The 19,921-nt window shown below is 39.3% G+C and overlaps 2 protein-coding genes across 3 annotated transcripts in view; one reads left to right on the forward strand and one right to left on the reverse strand.

Moving 5' to 3' along the window:
* LOC149314751 (prostaglandin reductase 2-like) overlaps positions 1-4,160 on the forward strand; it is a 28,264-nt gene extending 24,104 nt beyond the window's left edge. Inside the window, exons 7-9 of the mRNA XM_089523514.1 lie at positions 88-175; positions 464-503; positions 4,086-4,160. Coding sequence (XP_089379640.1) covers positions 88-175; positions 464-503; positions 4,086-4,150 — 193 coding nt within the window. The 3' untranslated portion in view covers positions 4,151-4,160. The remainder of the gene's footprint in view (positions 1-87; positions 176-463; positions 504-4,085) is intronic.
* Positions 4,161-7,656: 3,496 nt separating this feature from the next.
* Positions 7,657-19,921, reverse strand: part of TMEM62 (transmembrane protein 62) — a 37,915-nt gene continuing 25,650 nt past the window's right edge. For both annotated transcript variants that reach the window (XM_089521853.1, XM_089521852.1), the window contains exons 11-14: positions 17,457-17,541; positions 15,275-15,379; positions 14,138-14,256; positions 7,657-11,913 (exon numbers count right to left, since the gene is read on the reverse strand). In XM_089521853.1, coding sequence (XP_089377979.1) covers positions 11,587-11,913; positions 14,138-14,256; positions 15,275-15,379; positions 17,457-17,541 — 636 coding nt within the window. In that variant the 3' untranslated portion in view covers positions 7,657-11,586. The remainder of the gene's footprint in view (positions 11,914-14,137; positions 14,257-15,274; positions 15,380-17,456; positions 17,542-19,921) is intronic.

Raw genomic sequence — 19,921 nt, forward strand, 5'->3', positions numbered from 1 at the left:
TTTATGTTTGTTTATTGTACACAGCCTTTTTTACTTTCGTGAAAGCCTTGTCATAAAAGCCCTAATGTTCATTCCAATTGTTTACAGAGATGGATTTATAATTTTTGACTACATGGACAAATATGCAGCTGGTACTATGCAGCTTTCTCAGTGGATCAAAGAAGGGAAACTGAAGGTATGATACAGATCTGAAGGTAATCACTTATGGGCTGTAGCAATGTCTTTTTTTAATGACATTTTTTTCTAATTCAGAGTGCTGTCATTCTATCTGCAATTATTATTGAACCTCTTTAAAATTAATCTGATTAAGTACTTTAGTAGTTCTTTCAACTAGAAAACTGATGAAGTTGAAATAACGTGTTTGGATATTTCATCCCTCATGATACTGAAAACTGATTGTCTTTAGGAAACCAAACAGACAAAAGCCAACATGTTATCATTTCTCTCCTTCCCTTGTTAACAGGTGAGAGAGACTGTTGTGGAAGGTTTAGAAAACATTGGAGGTAAGATATTGCTTGTTTGATATTTAGTATGTGATTGAAAGTATTGGGTTAACAAGTCTAACACTACAGGGAGCCATGACAAGTCATAATATAAAGTTAACTTTGGCTGAAAACAGATGGCCCCAAAGGGGCCACATCATGCTGCCCTTTGTGTGCCACATCGGGGCCCTTTGTGTGCCAGACTGACACCGCAGCTCCAGTCTAGCTATTCCTGGTGCAACAAGGAGCAGAAGAAAGCTGTTCCTTTTTGTGCCAAGGAAAGGGCCCCCCTTTCGCTGCCACTTCACCTCTTCTCTGCTCTTGCGGCATGTAGCATTTAATCGCTGCACCACAGGAGTGTTCCCATACTGTCTGCCATCTGGTTTGGTGGGCAGCGTGATTCTGGCTTGGGGGCAGAGTTGGGGCATGCAGCATGCAGTCACCAAGCCCCAACACCATCTCCAAGCCAGCTTTTATTACTGGTCTGTTTTGCCCCTTAGTTTCTTAATCAGTTTGAAGGTTGCACTCTGAATGAAAGTTAATTTGATTTAAAACATGTGCATACGTATCTATGGGATTAATAAGTCTTAAAATCTAACTTTGTAGGTGGACTGTAGTTTCAAGCTGCATATTTTGCATATTTTTCCAGTTGATGATAAGGAATGCAGGAAGTTGCAGTTCAACTACATCTGGAAGACAGTCTTATGTCCACCTCTGATGGTCCTTGTGGTCTCTTCCAAGTCTATGATTGTAGAAAATACACACTTGAACATTTTAGGAAATAATAAGTAGCTATTGTAACTAGCTTGCATTACAGGTTTCCAACAAGCAATTCAACTTAATGAGCTAATTTTATTTTTCAGAAGAGAAGCCCAGTGTCCAATAATAATAATAATAATAATAATAATAATAATACTGATAGAAATTCTAGGTTCATTAAGGCTATTTTCTGATGGACAGGTTTGATGTATATAAGTAAGCTCCCAACTGAATGAATGGCTCATTGTCAGCCTCTGCTGCAATTTATCTATGTTGGCTGAATCTGTTTCTCAGCTTCTCCCAGAACTGAAACCTTTAGCTGACCCATGGGATTCTGGGAGGTAATCCAACACATCTGAAGATCACCAGATTGGTTGATCTTCTTGTTTGTAGATTTGTTTTTGCCTGATTGTCTCTATTCTGAATTATTATACTAAGAGTTATTTAGTTTGTGAGCATTGGATTTAGCTGCCTTGTACTCACTTAGTCCCTTTATTTTAAAAGGTAATATACTTTTATCAGGTGGAAGTAGTCATATAAAATCCATAACTCATATAAAACAGAATGACAAAAAGAGATTTTGAATAGCTAGTAGGTAGAATTTTTAACTGGACGGTGCTTCCTTGATAGATCTGTTGTATTCCCTGCTGTGGGACAAGTTACATACACTTGGTCCTCCTTATCCGTGGATTTTTTTATCTATGGATTCAAGCATCCAAGGCTTGAAAATACTCCCAAAAAGTAGACATTCCAAATAGCAAACTTTGGTTTTCCATTTTATATAAGGGGCACTGTTTTACTATGCCATTGTATTTAATGGGTCTTGAACATCCACGTTTTTTGTTATCCACGGGGGGTCCTGGAACCAAAGCCCAGCAGATAACACTGTATATGAATATTATAACTACAAAATGTTTCACATGAAAAAAGCTTTTGTTGTTGTTGTTGTTGTTGTTGTATATCTTCATGTATATTCCAACTTAGGCTAATACAATATTATACAGTACATCCATATAGAATACAAAAATAGTAATTCAAAGCTGCCCCAAGTTGGCCTTTAAAAGCCACCAAAACAGCTCTTTTGCTCTTTTGCAAGCCCAGAAGGCAAGAGAGGAGTCATGACCTCCATAGAAGAGGGCATTACAAAACGTCAGGGCAACCATAGACAAGTCTCTGATTTTAGCTGTGGCTTTTACTTGACATATTATTATTAAACCGAACCAAGTACGATCAAACAGTTATCACTGCCTTGGGGGTCCACTTTGGGAGAGACAGTCTAAACATTTGATTACTGCTCCCTAAATGAACCCTCATGGCTGACTCTGAGTGATATGGGTCCCAGGCCATGAAAGGCTTTGAAGATAGGCAGCAGAAGCCTTAATCTGATCTGCAGTAGTGCAGGTAACGCAGAACTGTTTGATGTTCTTCTCACCAACTCTTGTTCATTGGGAGGTGACCTGCAATTTTTTTTTCTCTAGCTGCTGCTTTTAAATAGCCTTCAAGGTGATTATTGCAGTCAGCCCTCATGATTTCAAACAGGGCAGTCATGCCTGGCTCTTCCAGAGTCTGGGAAAAGTGTTTGTTTTTATTTAAATGCTGGCTGTAAGATTCTGGAAGTTGTAGTCCAAACAAGTAACTTGTAAGCCTTTTTGGAAAATCTTTAAAGTTCCAGCCCTGTTCAAAGTACCACTTGCTGAAGAGCAATAAAACTTTAAGAGTATTGCAACTGTCCATCAGTTCGATTGACCTCACCTCCTTTCTCAGGAGTTTAGGGGTGGTTTACGGCTTAAAGAGAGCTAGAGCTTGGTATTATCAGTATATTGCTAATAACCAATTCAAAGTTCTGGGCGATCATTCCAGACATTTCTTAGAGATGCTAAGTGTATGTAAACATACACACACATAAATGCATACACACACACACACACACACCCCAGCACCACCACCACCACAAAACCTTGAAAAATAATGAGGGTCATTCCTGTACTGCTGAATGTAAAGAGTTACAAAGACAACTGTCATCTATTCAAGGCAGCCTCTGATTTTGGAGTTGTGCAAGTTGACTCATTTCCTTTTAAAGTCATATAAGGCACTGAAACTGCTGTGAACAAACCTAATCGCAAGCATTTTTGTCTATTTTGCACTGCATCCAGGCCCTTGTGCAGTTCTAAGAGCAATAGTCAATAGACAATATAATGTTCTCTCTTGCCCTCAGTGTAGTTGCAGAGCAGGTAGGGATGGGCTAGAAATTGGACATGGGAGAGATCCTACAGATCTGAGGCGTAAGACATATTTGAGACAGTGCGTTTTATTTCAAAGTTTATGTGGGATCAGAGCAGGAGAGATGAGAAAAAGCATTTTCAAGCTTTTCCTGTAGCTTGCATCCATTGTTCCAGATCTTATTCTCTGGAGCAGCAGAAAACAAGCTTGCTCCATTCTCAATATGACATCCCTTCAAATATTTAAACAGGCAATCATTGTTGCGCAAAAGCTATGAATGTAGCATAAACTGGTGATACCAGGCCTTAGGGTAGGCCATCTGGGGACATGCCTTGGACCAGCGGGCTGATACACAGCCAGATAAAGTAGAAGGCAAATGTGCACACATACATTATAATGAAATGTATGTGAATCCAAAGCTTTTTCACAGAAGTTGCCTCTTTTAAGGCATTTGAACATTCAGTTCTGTCAAGTGAAAAAACTCAATACATGAAGTGTACATTGATTCTAGTATATTATGACATTTTTGTAGCAGATCTTTTTATATTTCAGTCTATTATAAATAATTACATTTAAAAAAAAACATTACAGGTTCTTTTTTCTTTTCTCTTTATTCTCTCATAGTTGCTTTTCAGTCTATGATGACCGGCGGAAACGTTGGAAAACAGATAATACTTGTTTCAAAGTAAAACAAGTGTCGATAATGATGAAAAACATCTTTTATTTGCATAACCTTTTCCTTTATATACTTACTTGTGCTAATGAATGGGTTTTTGCATTTGAATGCAGAACTTGTAAAATTCAGGTGATTGTCTAGTTTTATATACTTTATAACAAAAATGCAGGCTTTCTAATGGCTGTTATCAAATTGTTGTTGTTGTGTCTCTTCAAGTCATTTCCAACTTACGTATCACAGAGTTTTCTGAGGCTAAGACTGTGTGATTTGCCCAAGATTACAGTGGGTTTCCATGGCTAAGCAGAGAAATCTGATCTCCACAGTTATAGTCCAACACTCAAACCACCATGCTAATATTGAGACGCTAGTATTGAGACATCCTTCAAAAACATAGAAGAATACCGCACTGCGTTCTGAGAACGTTCTCAGAACGTGATGAGAATGGAACACATTTAAGAATACCGCACATATGTGTTCCAATCAGGTTCTGAGAACGTTCTAAATGTGTTCTACATGTGTTCCAGGAGGGTACGGATTGAATGTGTTCCCAGAGAGCTGTAACGTGATGAGAACGTTCCAACAGAGGTCTGTGTGGTATTCTTATCTGTTCTCAAATCCGTTCTCTCATTCCTCCGTCTCCTGATTGGCTGAAAGAATGACAGGCAGGGAGGGAGGCAGGCAGGCGAGCGACTGCAGTGAGGGAAGGTGTGTGTGTGTGTGTGTGAGGGGGGAAAGAAGGAGGGAGGGAAGGGAGGAAAGTTGGGACAAGGGAGAGAAGAGGAAAGGAAGGAAAGAGAGAGAAAGAGCGAGGGAAACGGGGCCAGGGCAGAGAGCAAGAGGGAGAGGGTCTGGCTGCTTCTGCAGGGGGGGGCCTCTGGTGTCATGTCCAGCGGGGCTCCTGTGCTGGCAGCCTGCAGGAGGCAGGGATGGCAGGGATGCCCAGGACCTTCTCCTCCTTCCCTCCAGGAAAGAACCCACAAAAGCCCCTCTGTTTGGAGCACCACACAAAAGCAAGCAAACAATTCCCAGAATTCCATAGCAAAGAGCCAGACAAGAATTAAAGCGGGGAGGGAAGCTCACAGGCCCCACTTTGAATATTGTGTCCAGTTCTGGGCACCACAATTCAAAAAGGACATTGAGAAACTGGAGCGTGTCCAAAGGAGGGCGACTAAAATGGTGAAAGGTCTGAAAACCATGCCCTACAAGGAACGCCTTAGGGAGCTGGGGATGTTTAGCCTGGAGAAGAGAAGGTTAAGAGGTGATATGATAGCCCTGTTTAAATATTTGAAGGGATGTCATATTGAGGAGGGAACAAGCTTGTTCTCTGCTGCTCCAGAGACTAGGACCCGGAGCAATGGATGCAAGCTCCAGGAAAAGAGATCCCACTTCAATATTAGGAGGAACTTCCTGAGAGTAAGGGCTGTTCGACAGTGGAACAAACTCCCTCGGAGTGTATTGGAGTCTCCTTCCTTGGAGGTCTTCAAACAGAGACTGGATGGCCATCTGTCAGGAATGCTTTGATTGTGATTTCCTGCATGGCAGGGGGTTGGACTGGATGGCCCTTGTGGTCTCTTCCAACTCTATGATTCTATGATTCTATGAAGGCACACATTACATGCGCACACACACAGGAGGCAAAAGGGTGACAAGCTGCCAAAAAGGGGAATTGGGATGACAGCAGAGGATTCTTCTTTTCTAACCGGTTTAAAGAGCTGCTATGGCTGCCGGGGCTCTGCCCTTGGCCCAGTCCCCTCCCTGGCAACTTGCTTTTCTTCGGCTTGAAGAGACCTGCATGGAGCTCCTCCTTCTTCCCTCCCTTCCCTCCCTCCTTCTTTCCCCCCTCTCTCTCACACACACACCTTCCCTCACTGCAGTCGCTCGCCTGCCTGCCTGCCTGCCTGCCTGCCTCCCTGCCTGTCATTCTTTCAGCCAATCAGGAGATGGAGGAATGAGAGAATGGATTTCTCTCGGCTTGAATGGATCTCGGTGGAATATGTTCTGGGAACGGTTTCAAGAAAAAGGAAGCGCTGTGCAGTAAAATGCGTTCTCATCACGTTCTGATCACGTTCTAGTTTGCTAATGCGGTAATATCCGTTCCAGGAACGTTCTCATCACGTTACGACACGGAACGTTCTGAGAACGATATGCGATAATCTCCACAGTTTGTGCCACACTGTTGTAATAGAATCTAGTTACAATTTTTAAAAAATGACAAAGGCTTCATCTGCATGAAGAAACAATGCAGTTTGATACTGCTTTAACTGCCATTGCTCTATCCTATGTAATCCTGGGATTTGTAGTTTTTTGTGGCACCAGAGTTCTCTGTCAGAGAAGGCTGAATAGCTCACAAAACTACCAATCCCAGAATCCCATAGCAAGGAGCCATGACAGTTAAAGCAGTGTCCAACTGATTTATTCCTGCAGTGCAGATGAGGCCAAAGTGAATCTTTTTGACACTTAATACAGCTGTTAATACAGATTTTTAAATGTGATTTTCCTGGCCTGGTTTCCTTATTTATCTGACACTGTGTCCTTTCAGGGCTACTGCTGGTAAACTCAGTTCTTTATATTGTTTTCTCCAGTATATGAAACAGGAGAAGAAAGACAGTACATGATTTAGGAAACAATAGGCCATACAGCAGGCAAACATTATTATCATGTACTTGGGTTCCTGGTTCTATGACCACATGTACCTGAGTTGGTTTTGTATAATGGCTGAGAGACTGAGTAGGAAATCCTTGCCTTGATTCCCCCATGTTTGCCTTGGGACCTATAGTTCAATTCTAATACAGTCATAGATTTTTGTGGGTTTTTCGGGCTTTGTGGCCATGTTCTATAAGAGATGCCAGCCACAGGAAGAAACTCTTCTAGAACATGGCCACATAGCCCGAAAACCCCACAAAAACTATGGATGCCAGCCATGAAAGCCTTCAACTTCACTAATATAGTCATTTTGAAAGTATTGGAATAATTTTTGTACACAAGCCACTAGTTGTGATGCCAACTTAATGCATGTTTAATTTAACAGTATGGAGCCCTAGTGATGCAGTGATTCAATGCCTATACTGCAGCCCCTCACTCACCAACCACAAGGCTGTGAAGTTCAATACCAGCCAGGGGATCTTGGTCAACTCAGCCTAGCATCTGTCCATAGGTTGCTAAAATTAGTACTCAGCTTATTGGGGGCAATTAGCTTGCACTTTGTAAACTGCTTGCTACATCGGTAAGCAGTATAGAAATGTTCTTGCCATTGCTATTGCTATTATTCTTAATTTGTTGCTTGAATTATAATATGTATTATGTTTGCTGTTCATAGAATGTACACCACAGGCAGTTTTATTTTATCTTATATATTTTTAATTGATTATACAATCAGTATGTACAGCACTGTGTAAATTTACAGTGCTTTATAAACAAAACATAATAATAATAATAATAATAATAATAATAATCTGTAGTGTGTACATGGCTTTATTTTAATTGACCCATGTATTAATACCAGATCTTAGAAATAATAATAAAAAATATTTTCCAAACTTCCCTATTGGGAAAGTATTCAGAGTGTAATAGCATGTTGTGCAACATCTGGAAATGAGCAACTGTTGTGGGAAAAATAATGACAAAATATATACTTGCATAGGCAAGTAGTACAAAATGGGGCACATGGCAATGAATGTTTTTGTGGTTGCAACTGTATACACATTTCCTGGGGAGTGAGCGTCCACTGAATAAATAAAACTTAATTCTGAAGACACATGCATGGTTTGTTGTTGTGTGCCTTCAAGTCATTTCCAACTTAAATTGGTCTTCACGTAAGAGTCAACATCTAAAAATCACGTAAATCTTTAAAAATATAAAAACTGAAAAGGCATCACACCAAGAAAGCCTGTTATTTTAGTTTCTCATTACTGTATGCTGTAATTTCAAAGATATTGGCAAAAAGAGCGACATTGGCCCAGCCCCTGTGCTCTATTAAGTGGTCAGTTGCAGGAGCACACACTTTACGTTACTCTTATGCTATACAGAACATAGAATCATAGAGTTGGAAGAGACCACAAGGGCCATCCAGTCCAACCCCCTGCCATGCAGGAAATCACAATCAAAGTATCCCCGAGAGATGGCCATCCAGCCTCTGTTTAAAGACTTTCAAAGGAGACTCCACCACACTTCGAGGGACTTTGTTCCATTGTCGAACAGCCCTCACTGTCAAGAAGGTCCTCCTAATGTTTAGGTGGAATCTCTTTTCCTGCAGCTTGCATCCATTGTTCTGGGTCCTGTTCTCTGGAGCAGCAGAAAACAAGCTTGCTCCCTCCTCAATATGACATCCCTTCAAATATTTAAACAGGGCGATCATATCACCTTTTAATCTTCTCTTCTCCAGGCTACACATCCCCAGCTCCCTAAGCCGTTTCTTATAGGGCATGGTTTCCAGACCCTTCACCATTTTAGTCATTCTCCTTTGAACATGCTCTAGTTTCTCAACATCCTTTTTGAATTGTGGCGCCCAGTATCTTTTTTGGTACTGAAGCTTAAATACACATCCACAGCACATGCATGTATACTGTCCCCTACACACACGCACATTGTAGAGCTGGAAAAAAAACAATAGCCAGGTAGGGCACACCTTTGTGCAACTGATATGCAGAGAGTCAATGACACAAACCATGTGTATTTGTACTGGAGTGGAGGAGGACACTTGTTCTCTCCTACATCTCATTGAATACTAGTTATACAATGATAGCAACATGCCCTGTCAATGACAGTATTTAAAACTATATGTTATTCCAAAACACACATGTGAAATGTTTGTCTTACAAATTGTCTGAGGTGTAAAATAAGAGAGAAGAGTTATTATCATTGTTAATTATAACCCCACCAATTTACATTGCATTTTACAGGTACAAAAACCAAAAACAGCAGGTCCTGCCAGAGGTGTACAATCTAAAGACTGTCTATGTGATATAAGAAACAAGGAGAAATCAGTGTAAAGGTGAAGGAAAGTTCTTACAAAATGGGTATTAAAAGTAGAACTATGTAATAAAAGAAACAAGTTTGCTGCTGAAAACGGCAGTTGCAAGTTTAAGCCTCCCTGCCCTGGCTCCTGAAATGACAGCAATGGCAAAACTCTAGAGTATTCCTTGCCTAGGAAAATCCAATGAAATTCATGGGGTTGCAATAAGTTAACAGACAACTTGAAGGCAAATATGCCAATACAGATGACACATTACCTTGGTTCCTGATTTCATTACACTACATTTCTCCACCCTACATCATCGTCTACTGCTGGAAAAGCTAACAGACCATCAGAACAAGGTAATTCAGACATAAGTGAAGTTGTAAGGTACATTAGAAGGGGAGAGGTTGAGATGGAACTGCATCTTTCAGTGGCAACTCTGCATTTCCAATACAGGTTGAGTATCACTTATCAAAAAATCCGAAATTCTCTAAAATCCATTTTTCCCACAGGCAGCTGAGATAGTGACATCAATGCTTTCTGATGGGTCAATGTACACAAGCTTTGTTTCATGCATAAAAGTATTTAAAAGATTATGTAAATTACCTTCAGGCTATGTGTACAAGGTGTATATGAAACATAAATCATCTTTGTGTCTAGAACTGGGCTCCAAGACATCTCATTATGAATATTCCAAAATCCAAAACACTTCTGCTCCCAAGTAATTCGAATAAGGGATTTCAACCTGAAATCATGTCCCCAACCTGGGACCTTTCAGATATTTGAATAAAACTCCTTTCACAGTCCCAGCTAGCATAGGAAATGGTTGGGAATGCAGGCAGTTGTACTCCAAAACATGTAGAGGGCACTAGCGTATAAAATCGACAAGATCCACTTGTACAGTTGGAAATGCATTGCAAAAGCTCATGCATGAACATTACTTAAACAAATCAGTATCTTGTATGTCATTGGTAATATTTTTAGTTTTTAATTATGTAAAAACACACTTAAAGACATAGAGATCCAGCAAATTAATTCCCAATCATGTTTTGAAGTATAAAGTAAATGCTATTTCTTACAATGGAAAAAAGTCAAGACATGAAGAGCTGTTACATTATTTTTCAGTGAAATCATGTTCCCCTCTCATTACCCCATGACTCCAATCCTTTTGCATTTCTAAATGTGTGGACCAATTATTGTTCAATTTTCATATGAGAAGACCTAGTTCAAGTGCCAGGGTCTTCTGGCTTTACAGATGTTGGACTGCAATTTCTATCAGCCAATGGTGAAAGATAATGGAAGCTGTCTCCACTAAGAAGCCCACCTAAACTAGATTATATTATGTGCAAATGCTATATATTTTAATTTTATTAGGAACATACTCATTAATAGACCAAAAAATCAGGCGTTGAGGTTAAAACCGAGGAACCTAAATACTTGTCCCTGAACTGTATGTTAGGGTACCAGTGCATGGATGTCATCAAGTTATTCCCTGCAGTCTGAAGAAACCTGTATGGTAATCATATGGTAACCACAGGAGTTTCTATGGTAGTATACAGTTTAAGAGACTCTTTCTCTTGACTGTCTTACCAAAAACCTATGCTATTTTTCAGCATAAACATATGTGTTTCCTTATAAATCTGCTGCTTATAACTAACAATTGTGTTATTATATTTTTCATTTTTTATCCTGTCTTTTGTTACCCTATTGTGGACCACAATACATGGCTATAAATCAATTTTTCATTTTTGAAAAATTAATAGCAATAGCAATTACATTTCTATACTGCTTCATAGTGAATTTAAGCACTCTCTAAGTGATCCATAATATGTAAGCCAACTGCCCCCAACAAGTGGGGTACTCATTTTACTGACCTACGAAAGGATAGAAGGCTGAATCAATCTGGAGCCTTCTGGGATCAAACATACAATGTGGTGGCTGCACTGCGCCACCAGGGCTCCCTGGTTATTCAATTAAGGCTGCATAGTAACCACTTTTGAAACCTAGGGCAATTTCAGAAGTAACTTCTTAAATGGGGTGATGATGAAGCATTTGCCTGTTTAAAGCAGGGAGAAGAGATGCTGTGTACTATTTAGCTTTGCATTATGGCTCTATCAGTTACCAGTAACAAAGCAGTATGTGCTTCCATATTTAGGTGTGGTACACTATGTGTAAACACTGCTAAGTAAGAATAATTACACTCTATTACAGTATTCCACTGGTGGACTTTGTTCAATATTAAAATGAGAACAATTCAAACCAAATTTCTGTCAACAAATGAAATAAAAAGCAGCCTCTAGCATCAGAGGCAAGCATTATAGGTCCTTTACAGCCTTGACCTTTCTGAAAGCCTTATTTCACAGCACAGAAGTAATTTCAGGATAGCAGTAAGACTTCACATTCAGTTGTCCAGGCAGTAGCAACATCAAATCTGTAGTTCATAGCTTCACCATTTCACAATATTTTAAATATAAGAGTTGCCCAAAGAGGAGCTGTTATGAACTTTGGTAGTTTTTCATTTCTAAAATAAAAGTTCTAAGCATGGAAGACTGTAGTTTCCAGGTTCTGTAGAACAGAAAGACAGTTAAAGCCACAATCCAAGTTCTCACTGGAGAGAGGAAAAAAGCCATGGTTCCATATGTCTTCAGCAAGAAATAACAAGAATAGACCTGCCAGGAAAATAGGAGTGCCATGAAGAGGTGGATGGGCACAGCCCAACACAATCTGACATGATACAGATGAGAGCTAAAGCAATGCCCTTGGCAGCGTATAAAGAGGCACCAACAGGTATATGCCATCAATGGTAGGTTAAAAAACATCACCTGCCAAAGAAAGAAACAAAAAAGTAATTAGACAATTGTCTCGCTATTATATACAGAGAAATTTAGAATGTGAAAAGATGCACGTCTTCAAAATTGTTCCAGCAGCAGTATGTGAAATTATACAGTTCTGAGTCAGCAGATTAAGTTCTGTAAGTAGGTCTTATATAGAGCTCACTGGTGGAAAACTGGAAGGGCAGGAAAATCTGGTGGTAGGAAGAAAATGCTGCAGTATCCTGGGTAGTTCAAAATGCCCAGTGTTCTCCAAAAAGTGTTGTCCTACTTCATTTTTTAAAAAATCCTGCACGTTATCTGTCCCCTTATGTGATTCTGACAACAGATTAACACATATAACCTGACATACTGTTTGTGACATCTCTTAATTGCTGTTAAATTGACTTTCATTCCTCAACAGTTTCATCTATTTTTCTATAGGATATGATCCTGTACAGAGAGGCCAAAATAAAGCTGCTTCAGGTCACTTTGGAGGGGTGCTGTTTAAATGCTGTATGCGTGCTAAGAGGCCAGAAGCCGTGCCAAAGCCATGCTCCAGTCCTTAGAACTGTCCTTCTGGCCTCTTAAGATGCGTGTGTCATTTAAATAACGTACCTCCAAAATGACCCGAAGCAACTTTATTTTGGCCTGTCTGTATGGGCTGATATGTTTAGGGTGATAAAAAAATATAGCCCTGCCTTAGCCTTTTCCCAACTGGAACCCAGTCTGTTTCTCCATATTATCTTTACAGTGGACTCTTGAGTACAGGTTATACATCAGGACAGTCAAATGTTGTGGCACACCCATTTACAGTGATCCATAGTTGGATTCCAAGTGATTAAGTGGAATATAAATAAATAAATAAACATTATTATAGTTTTGCATGATCTGCACAATCTAAAGCTTTGCTGTAATCTATAACACACAAGATGATTTTCTTTTAGAATTATTTGGTGTGTTTCATTATCCAACATATACTTGCAATCTGATCTTTAATTCTTCTTCCTTTTCTGAACCCAACTCGGATGTCTGGCGTTTCTTGCTCCATATAGAAAATCTGAACTGTAAAATTTTGCATATCACTTTACTTGCATGGGAGATTCATGCAATGTACCAATGATTAATGCAATCCTTGATGCCCTCTTTCTTGGGAACTGGAATGTATTTTGAGTGTTTCCAGTCTATGGACCATTGTTTTGTTTTTCATATTTATTGGCAAATTTTAGCTAGCATTTGAATGGGTTTCTGTCTCTGTAGTCTGAAACAGCTTTATTAGTATGCCACCTATTCCTGGTAATTTATTTCTTCCAATTGCTTTGAACTTTACTTTATAAAATTTTGGGTTTGTTGACAAAAGATTCTTTCTTGAATAACTCTGTCTCCATCTGCACTGCAGAAATAATCCAGGTTGATGTCACCTTAACTGCCATGGCTCAATGCTATGGAATTTTGGGAATTGTAGTTTGTTGCCGCACTAGGCCTCTGACAGAGAAGGCCAAATGTCTCAAAAAACTACAATTTCCAGAATTCCATAGCACTGACCCATGGCAGTTAAAGTGATGTCAACATGGATTATTTCTGCAGTGTGGATGTAGCCGCAGTCATATTTTCATCTCTTTTATGAAGTTCTTAAATGCATTACTTCCATTGTTGTTTTATTTTTTCCTTAATCAGATGACTTCTTATGGACATTACAGAGGTTGGAATTCTCTTCCTCCTTCTGCAATGACCACTGAATGTTCACCCAGACTTATTGTTTAGCTGCTACAGATTCCATGACTGGCAGAGAGCAGGGGAAGATGAGAGGAGCCCACAGCCAGATGCAGAACAAAGGCATCATCCACCAAGACCTCTGGGGGACCCTGGCAGATTTCCTCATTCTGCATCTGGCTATACAGACATTGCAGGGCTGTAATAACTACATGGTGAGTCTGGGAGTGTGTAAAAGGGGAACTGTAGCGTAATTACACTTTCATAACCTTTATACTACACTCCATGATAAAGGATCTTGGCCATGTTGTGATGAAAATCCTCTATCCTGTGAAGTTATAAGCATCAATCTTTCAAAGATTCAAAGGTGGGCTACTATTGCCTTCCAGATATTTTTGGATTGTAATTCCCCAAAATTCCTCACCCTTGGCTATGTTGACTAGACCTGATGAGAATTGTAGACACTGTCAATACCTAAATGCTGAGAAAAATATTTAGCCAGAAATTGTACTCTGAATTCTACCTGCATAATTCCAACAAGGAAAGTTGTACTGCCTTCAAAGAAATGACCATCAACAATGACCCCAAAGGAAAAACAGACGCCTATATGACCATCTATAATCTCACCAATAAACCAGGGCCCTGCAGAGGAGAAAAGTTATACAATATGATTATAAGAACATTTTGGCCTCAGAGAGCTCCAAAAATTATTCATTCAAGGTCACTTTCAAATATGTACAATAGTAATTTAAAATAAATAAATTGGACAGGATTCTGTTGTAACAGTACCATCTGAAAAGTGGTATCCTATTCAATATGTAAGATTTTGAACAGATGAAGAAAGTGGATTTTTAAGACCTTTCTGCATTATTTAGCTTATAATTGAATAGGAGCTCATCTGTCAACAAGAACTCTGTTCTCTGTTATAGTAGGATTGTCACTGTAATGAAAGGCTTCAGTGCCATCACCAGGGGGCTAGGGACTGCACTGGGTGACACACCCAGAGGGACTGGCACAGCTACTGGGTGAGCAACAAATGGGGCTCATCTACTAGCCCAGCAGCAGCTGCACTGGACTCTAAACAGGTCATCCCGAAGCTGCAACCCCACCCCCTCAGTAGCAACGGCTCCTGGGGTGAGCAATGCCTTCATGATCAGGTGCGGCTGTAGCCATGCCAGACCCTAAAGGCCTCTGGGGGTCCTGCAGCAGCCTGTGCAGGTGAGGGGAGGGCAAGGTAATTTGCTCCCCCCTGCATCAACTGACACCAACCTCAGAAACTCTGCATCAAAGTTTGCTGTATGCCTTTTGACAGCATTACCCAGAAAACCTGAGGTTACCACTGAATATCAATAGTTGTTACTAAAATGTGTAACTAACAAATACAATTAAAATATCATTTTTGTTGTGCAGTGACTAGTAAATTACCTCCAGTGAATCTCACAAGCTATTCATTGCCATTCTGTCCTCAACTATAAACAGGCAAACTTTGGCACTGTATTAAGATTTTTTCCTTCACTTTCAAATATTACACTTTTTATATATTTTGCAGATTGCAAATTCATAGTTTTTAAAAAGACTCTGAGCACTATAAAGTTGGTTTTAATTAAACAACAATATTAAAATGAAATACAAAGGATTTTGAGGGTGATTTGCTCCTTACCTAAAAGGGTATATAAATTCAGCAACAGAAATGCATAATAAAATAAATTTATTTTGCTCAAGATGTGAAGAGAAAAGGAGAGCTGCACTGCCCTGCCCAGGGGTTCTAAAATGCAAAGACAAATCAATATTTTTATAAAATTGCTTGCAACTGTTGAAAACACATACTGAACACTATGTACTCACATAGTGATTACATTTCACAGAACACACAGAAGTTAAAGAGCAAATTTATTTACCAAAGTGAATGGGAACTTATACATGGAATCTTCTTGATGGAATGTGTACAATTTCCAGCCAAAATGTATAGGTACATGTCCCACATTTTAACTAAATCTTTGGCAGAATTACATTTTAATATCAAATGCACATTGCAGACAGACACAGATTGTTGTTGTTGTTGTTAATATCCCACCGTCTCCCCAAACCAGGACTCAGAGGGGCTTACAAGATTAAAAACAATACAGTTAAAACATAGAAAAGTGTTACGTAAAAACAGAATCAAATAATTACAATATTAAAACAGATTGCATATAAAATAGATGAAAAATGCAAGGATTTATATAAAAATCTTATTTTCTCTGATACCACATTCCAAGGGTGCACAATAGCAGTTTCCCATGTTTTCTGAAATCATGGCATCGCTTCCCCCCTCAGCAATAACAGTGAGGATAAGGGTACTGCCCCAATCCGCTTTATACCCATCTTTAGCTGCAGTAAAGCTGGAGGCACTGAGTGTGGCAGAAGTACTGTACTTTCAGTGATGCCAATGTTGCCTAAAGCACTGTAATAAGTAACATTTAGTCCCAGCTTTGAGGAAAAGGGTGTGTAGAAGTAAACTAATACAATACAGTAAAATACAATATAAATGTAACAGCAGCAGCAAACTGATTATAGACACAAAGGTAATTCTGGGTGGCGCAGTGGTTAAATGCTTGTACTGCAGCCACTTACTCACAAACCACAAGGTTGTGAGTTCAATACCATCCAGGGGCTCCGGGTTGACTCAGCCTGGCATCCTTCCATAGGTCGCTAAAATGAGTACCCAGCTTGTTGGGGGCAATTAGTTTACACTTTGTAAACCGCATAGGGAATGCTTAAGTGCACTGATAAGCGTATAAAAATGTATTGCTATTGCTATTACATCCTCTCTACCCCACTAACCAAAAGCAGTGGTTTCTGAACCACCGGCGGTGGCATGGGATGTCTGGGCATAGAGATCTAGGGCAATTTCCCCCCCCCCCCACTTCCTTCCATTTTTTTCCAAATACCTTTTCTAAAAAAAAAAAAAACCTGAATGAAAAAACAATAATGAAATATTCTCTTTTATAATGAACATTTTAAATGTTTAGGACAAGGTGCTCACATATTTCCTGCCTCCCACAAAATTTCCAAAAACTTTGTAGCAAGTACGCATTTGTGAAATATAGTATCTCACATTATTGTCATTCTTGGTTTTAATTTCTCTTGATGAAAATCGCTGCTTTGTGTCTGCTTGGCACTGTGGTGGACAAGAGGAATCAATCAATCTACCTACCTACTTACCTACCATTTTACTACTGCTGATGGTTTCTTTTGGGTTTTTTTATTTTATTTTATTTTTTCCTTTTCATAAATTGGCAAAAGCAAAGATGATCATTACAGTTGACAGCTCTATTTGTAAAAATAATATTTTTAAAATAATTTAAATTGTTCTTATTTTCTAAATAAACTGTTAGCTTTAATATATCAAGCATGATATGTTTACATTAACCCAAGTTATACATAGTGAATTTCATGTTCCTAAAGTAACAAAATAATTTTCAATCTGTAAAAGGAATGAATATTGAATTTTTCCATTTCTCCCAAAATTCCACGGGGAGGAAATAGTTGTTTTCCATAGCTTCAAAATTTCTGGAAATTTTACATCTCTACCTGAGTGGTCACTGGGAAGAGGAAGAAATTAAATCCTCCTCTTTCCTACTGACCTTAAAGCAGTGATGTCCATTGGGTTGGTTTGTGCAGGAAAGTTTTAGACTTATCTACAGGTAGCTTACATGCTAGCTGTAAACCCTAGTTAAAATTGTATATATTTAAAGGTTTATGTTTGTGTATTTGTTTCATTTTAAGCATTCACCTAATAAATAAAGGTAGGAAAGGGAAGAAAGGATAAAAACTATGTTTAAGAAAAGCAAAACTCTTACGTTTTAATGTAGGCCTTCTTCGATACCGGACAATAATCAGCAAGAGAATTTGCAATACAACTAACAAAACGAACACAGTTCGTACCTGAGTCAGAAAATAAGAAAAATATTGGTTATACCTCCTGCACTGAACAAAAAGTATCAGAACAAAGTGCTTTTATCAGTATTTCAGGATCACTGAAGACAACAAACCTGTTAAATACCTAAGAATCAAGGGGGCAACTAACAAAAATGCATGTGTGCACATTCCAAAGAAGTGTTGTTTTCCATGTGTTCAATAGTTATTTTTAATAATGCCAAAAAGGTTTTGTAAATGACTTAATTTTTTCTTTTTTAGCAGTTTTCAGGAGCAGTTAGGATTCCTGTGACTGTTCCACAATATATATATTTTTAAAAACAAAGTTTTATTTAATCAACTTTAGTTTTATTTATAATTGCTAATCACTACAAATCATTGAAAAGCACTCTGGATGCTGTCTAAAGAACGCTCCTTAAACAAAAATGAGGAATTTGGCTAAGGTACTACTAAATAACATTTTAAAATCTAGACCAAGAGTTTTCACTATTTTGGGATGTTTGACTCTGGATCAGGTATGCGTCAGTTTTTCCAACACTGTTATCCTATGCATGCCTATTCAGAAATAAGACTTCTTATATTTAATGGCAATTACTGCCAGGTAAGTTTGTATAGGATTTGAACTTTAGACTTAGAACATATAGTTCAGTCATACAAACCAACCACTCCAGAGTACACACAGAAACCACCCATTTGAATCCTAGTGGGAATATTCTTCCAAGTAGGAAATTTGAAGGGAATACATGGTGAAGCTTTAAACAGACTGGGACTCATAATGAAAGTGAAATTGTGTAAGGACAGGTTGCATAGTTCTTCGAGTAGTCATCTGTGAATTCACACAACTGGGGGTATTCCTGCACTTGCACAGAGCATATTTGGAACCTTCAAGAATAGCTAGGCAGATTTTTGATGGTATCTCCACCCACCATAACTGTTCCCGCCCCCCCAAGTAGTATCCAAAGAGTATGAAGTACAGGACACACCATGGGGGGAGGATGGGGAGGGAAAGTTCTGTGAATTCACAGATGACAACTGGAAGAACTACAGTTACGGGTATGCAACCTGTAACAATAGTTCTTCAAGTGGGCAACCTCACTGTCTTCTTCGTGGTCTCTGTAATTCACACAACTGGGAGATTTGCCAAGATGGTGGGAGTGTCACACTAGAAACATAAATAAAATATTGACTATTGTAACCCTGGTATTATTATATTGCATTTATTTATTTATTTGTTTCTTTGTTTATTTATTTATGGGTCGTATTTATACCCCGCCCTTCAGCCCTAATGGCTATCAGAGCGGCTTACAATTATTATTTTTAATTAAGACGGTTCCCTGCCCTCAGGCTTACAATCTAAAAGACATGACACAAAAGGAGAAGGGAATGGTGGAGGGAAAGGGGATGAGGTCCAGTGGTTCTTCTTTCCCTCTGAGGCCTGGACCAAGGCAGATGGAGGGAGGGCTCTTCTTCTTCAGGCTACCCCTGATGGAGCTGGGCCTGCCTGTTCATTCCCTTGCAGGCTGGAAGATGACAGTTATGGCGGGAGGCGCCTCTTTTTTCAAGGTTGGCTAGCCTTGATGGAGCTGGGCCTGCCTGGTGAACTCCCTCTCAGGCCGGCGGATGACAGTTATGGAGGGAGGAGTCTCTTCCTTCAGACTAGCCCTGATGGAGCTGGGCCTGCCTGGAGAACTCCCTCGCAGGCCAGTGGATGACAGTTATGGAGAGAGGAGTTTATTATTATTATATTATTATTATTATTATTATTATTATTATTATTATTATCATTATTATTATTGTAATATTTATATCCCACCTTCCTTCTGGTATAGAGACTCAAGGCAGCTGATTTAATTGTCACCCAATGGAAACAGTAATCTATTTCAAACTTGAAACTAACAGGGCTCTCTCAAAAGTTGTATCAGTTCTAGAATGAGCATCCAGTCTATAACATGATATAAAAGTCAGTGGCTGTGACCACACAGCAGCTCTAAATAATCTTCTAGTAGTATACCACTCAGGGAGGCAGAGGGGACAGCTATCACCCTATTAGAACGGGCTCTTAGTCAAGTCAGTTTATAAGCAAAGTGTATTGCCAAGACCACCCATTTTAAAATTATTCTGCAGGCTGGCCTAGCTTCAAATCCGAGTAACACACAAACAGTTTGTTAGTCTGTTTCACATTTGAAGTTCTGTCAACATAGAACTCCAGGGCTATAAAGGCAAAAATCGGATTCTGCGTGAACACGGGCAAAACAATGTCCTGATTCATATTCATATGGTCATTCATATGGAATGACGAAATGACTTTCGATAAAAAAGATAAGTCAGGCCGGAGCTCGACTTTGTCCAGGTGAAAACGCAGGTACGGCTGATCCACTCACAGTGTGCA

The sequence above is a fragment of the Sceloporus occidentalis genome, unplaced genomic scaffold (genome assembly GCF_023333645.1).
Source record: "Sceloporus occidentalis isolate IW3139 unplaced genomic scaffold, rSceOcc1.0.p SCAF_4, whole genome shotgun sequence".
In the NCBI taxonomy this organism is placed as follows: domain Eukaryota; kingdom Metazoa; phylum Chordata; class Lepidosauria; order Squamata; family Phrynosomatidae; genus Sceloporus; species Sceloporus occidentalis.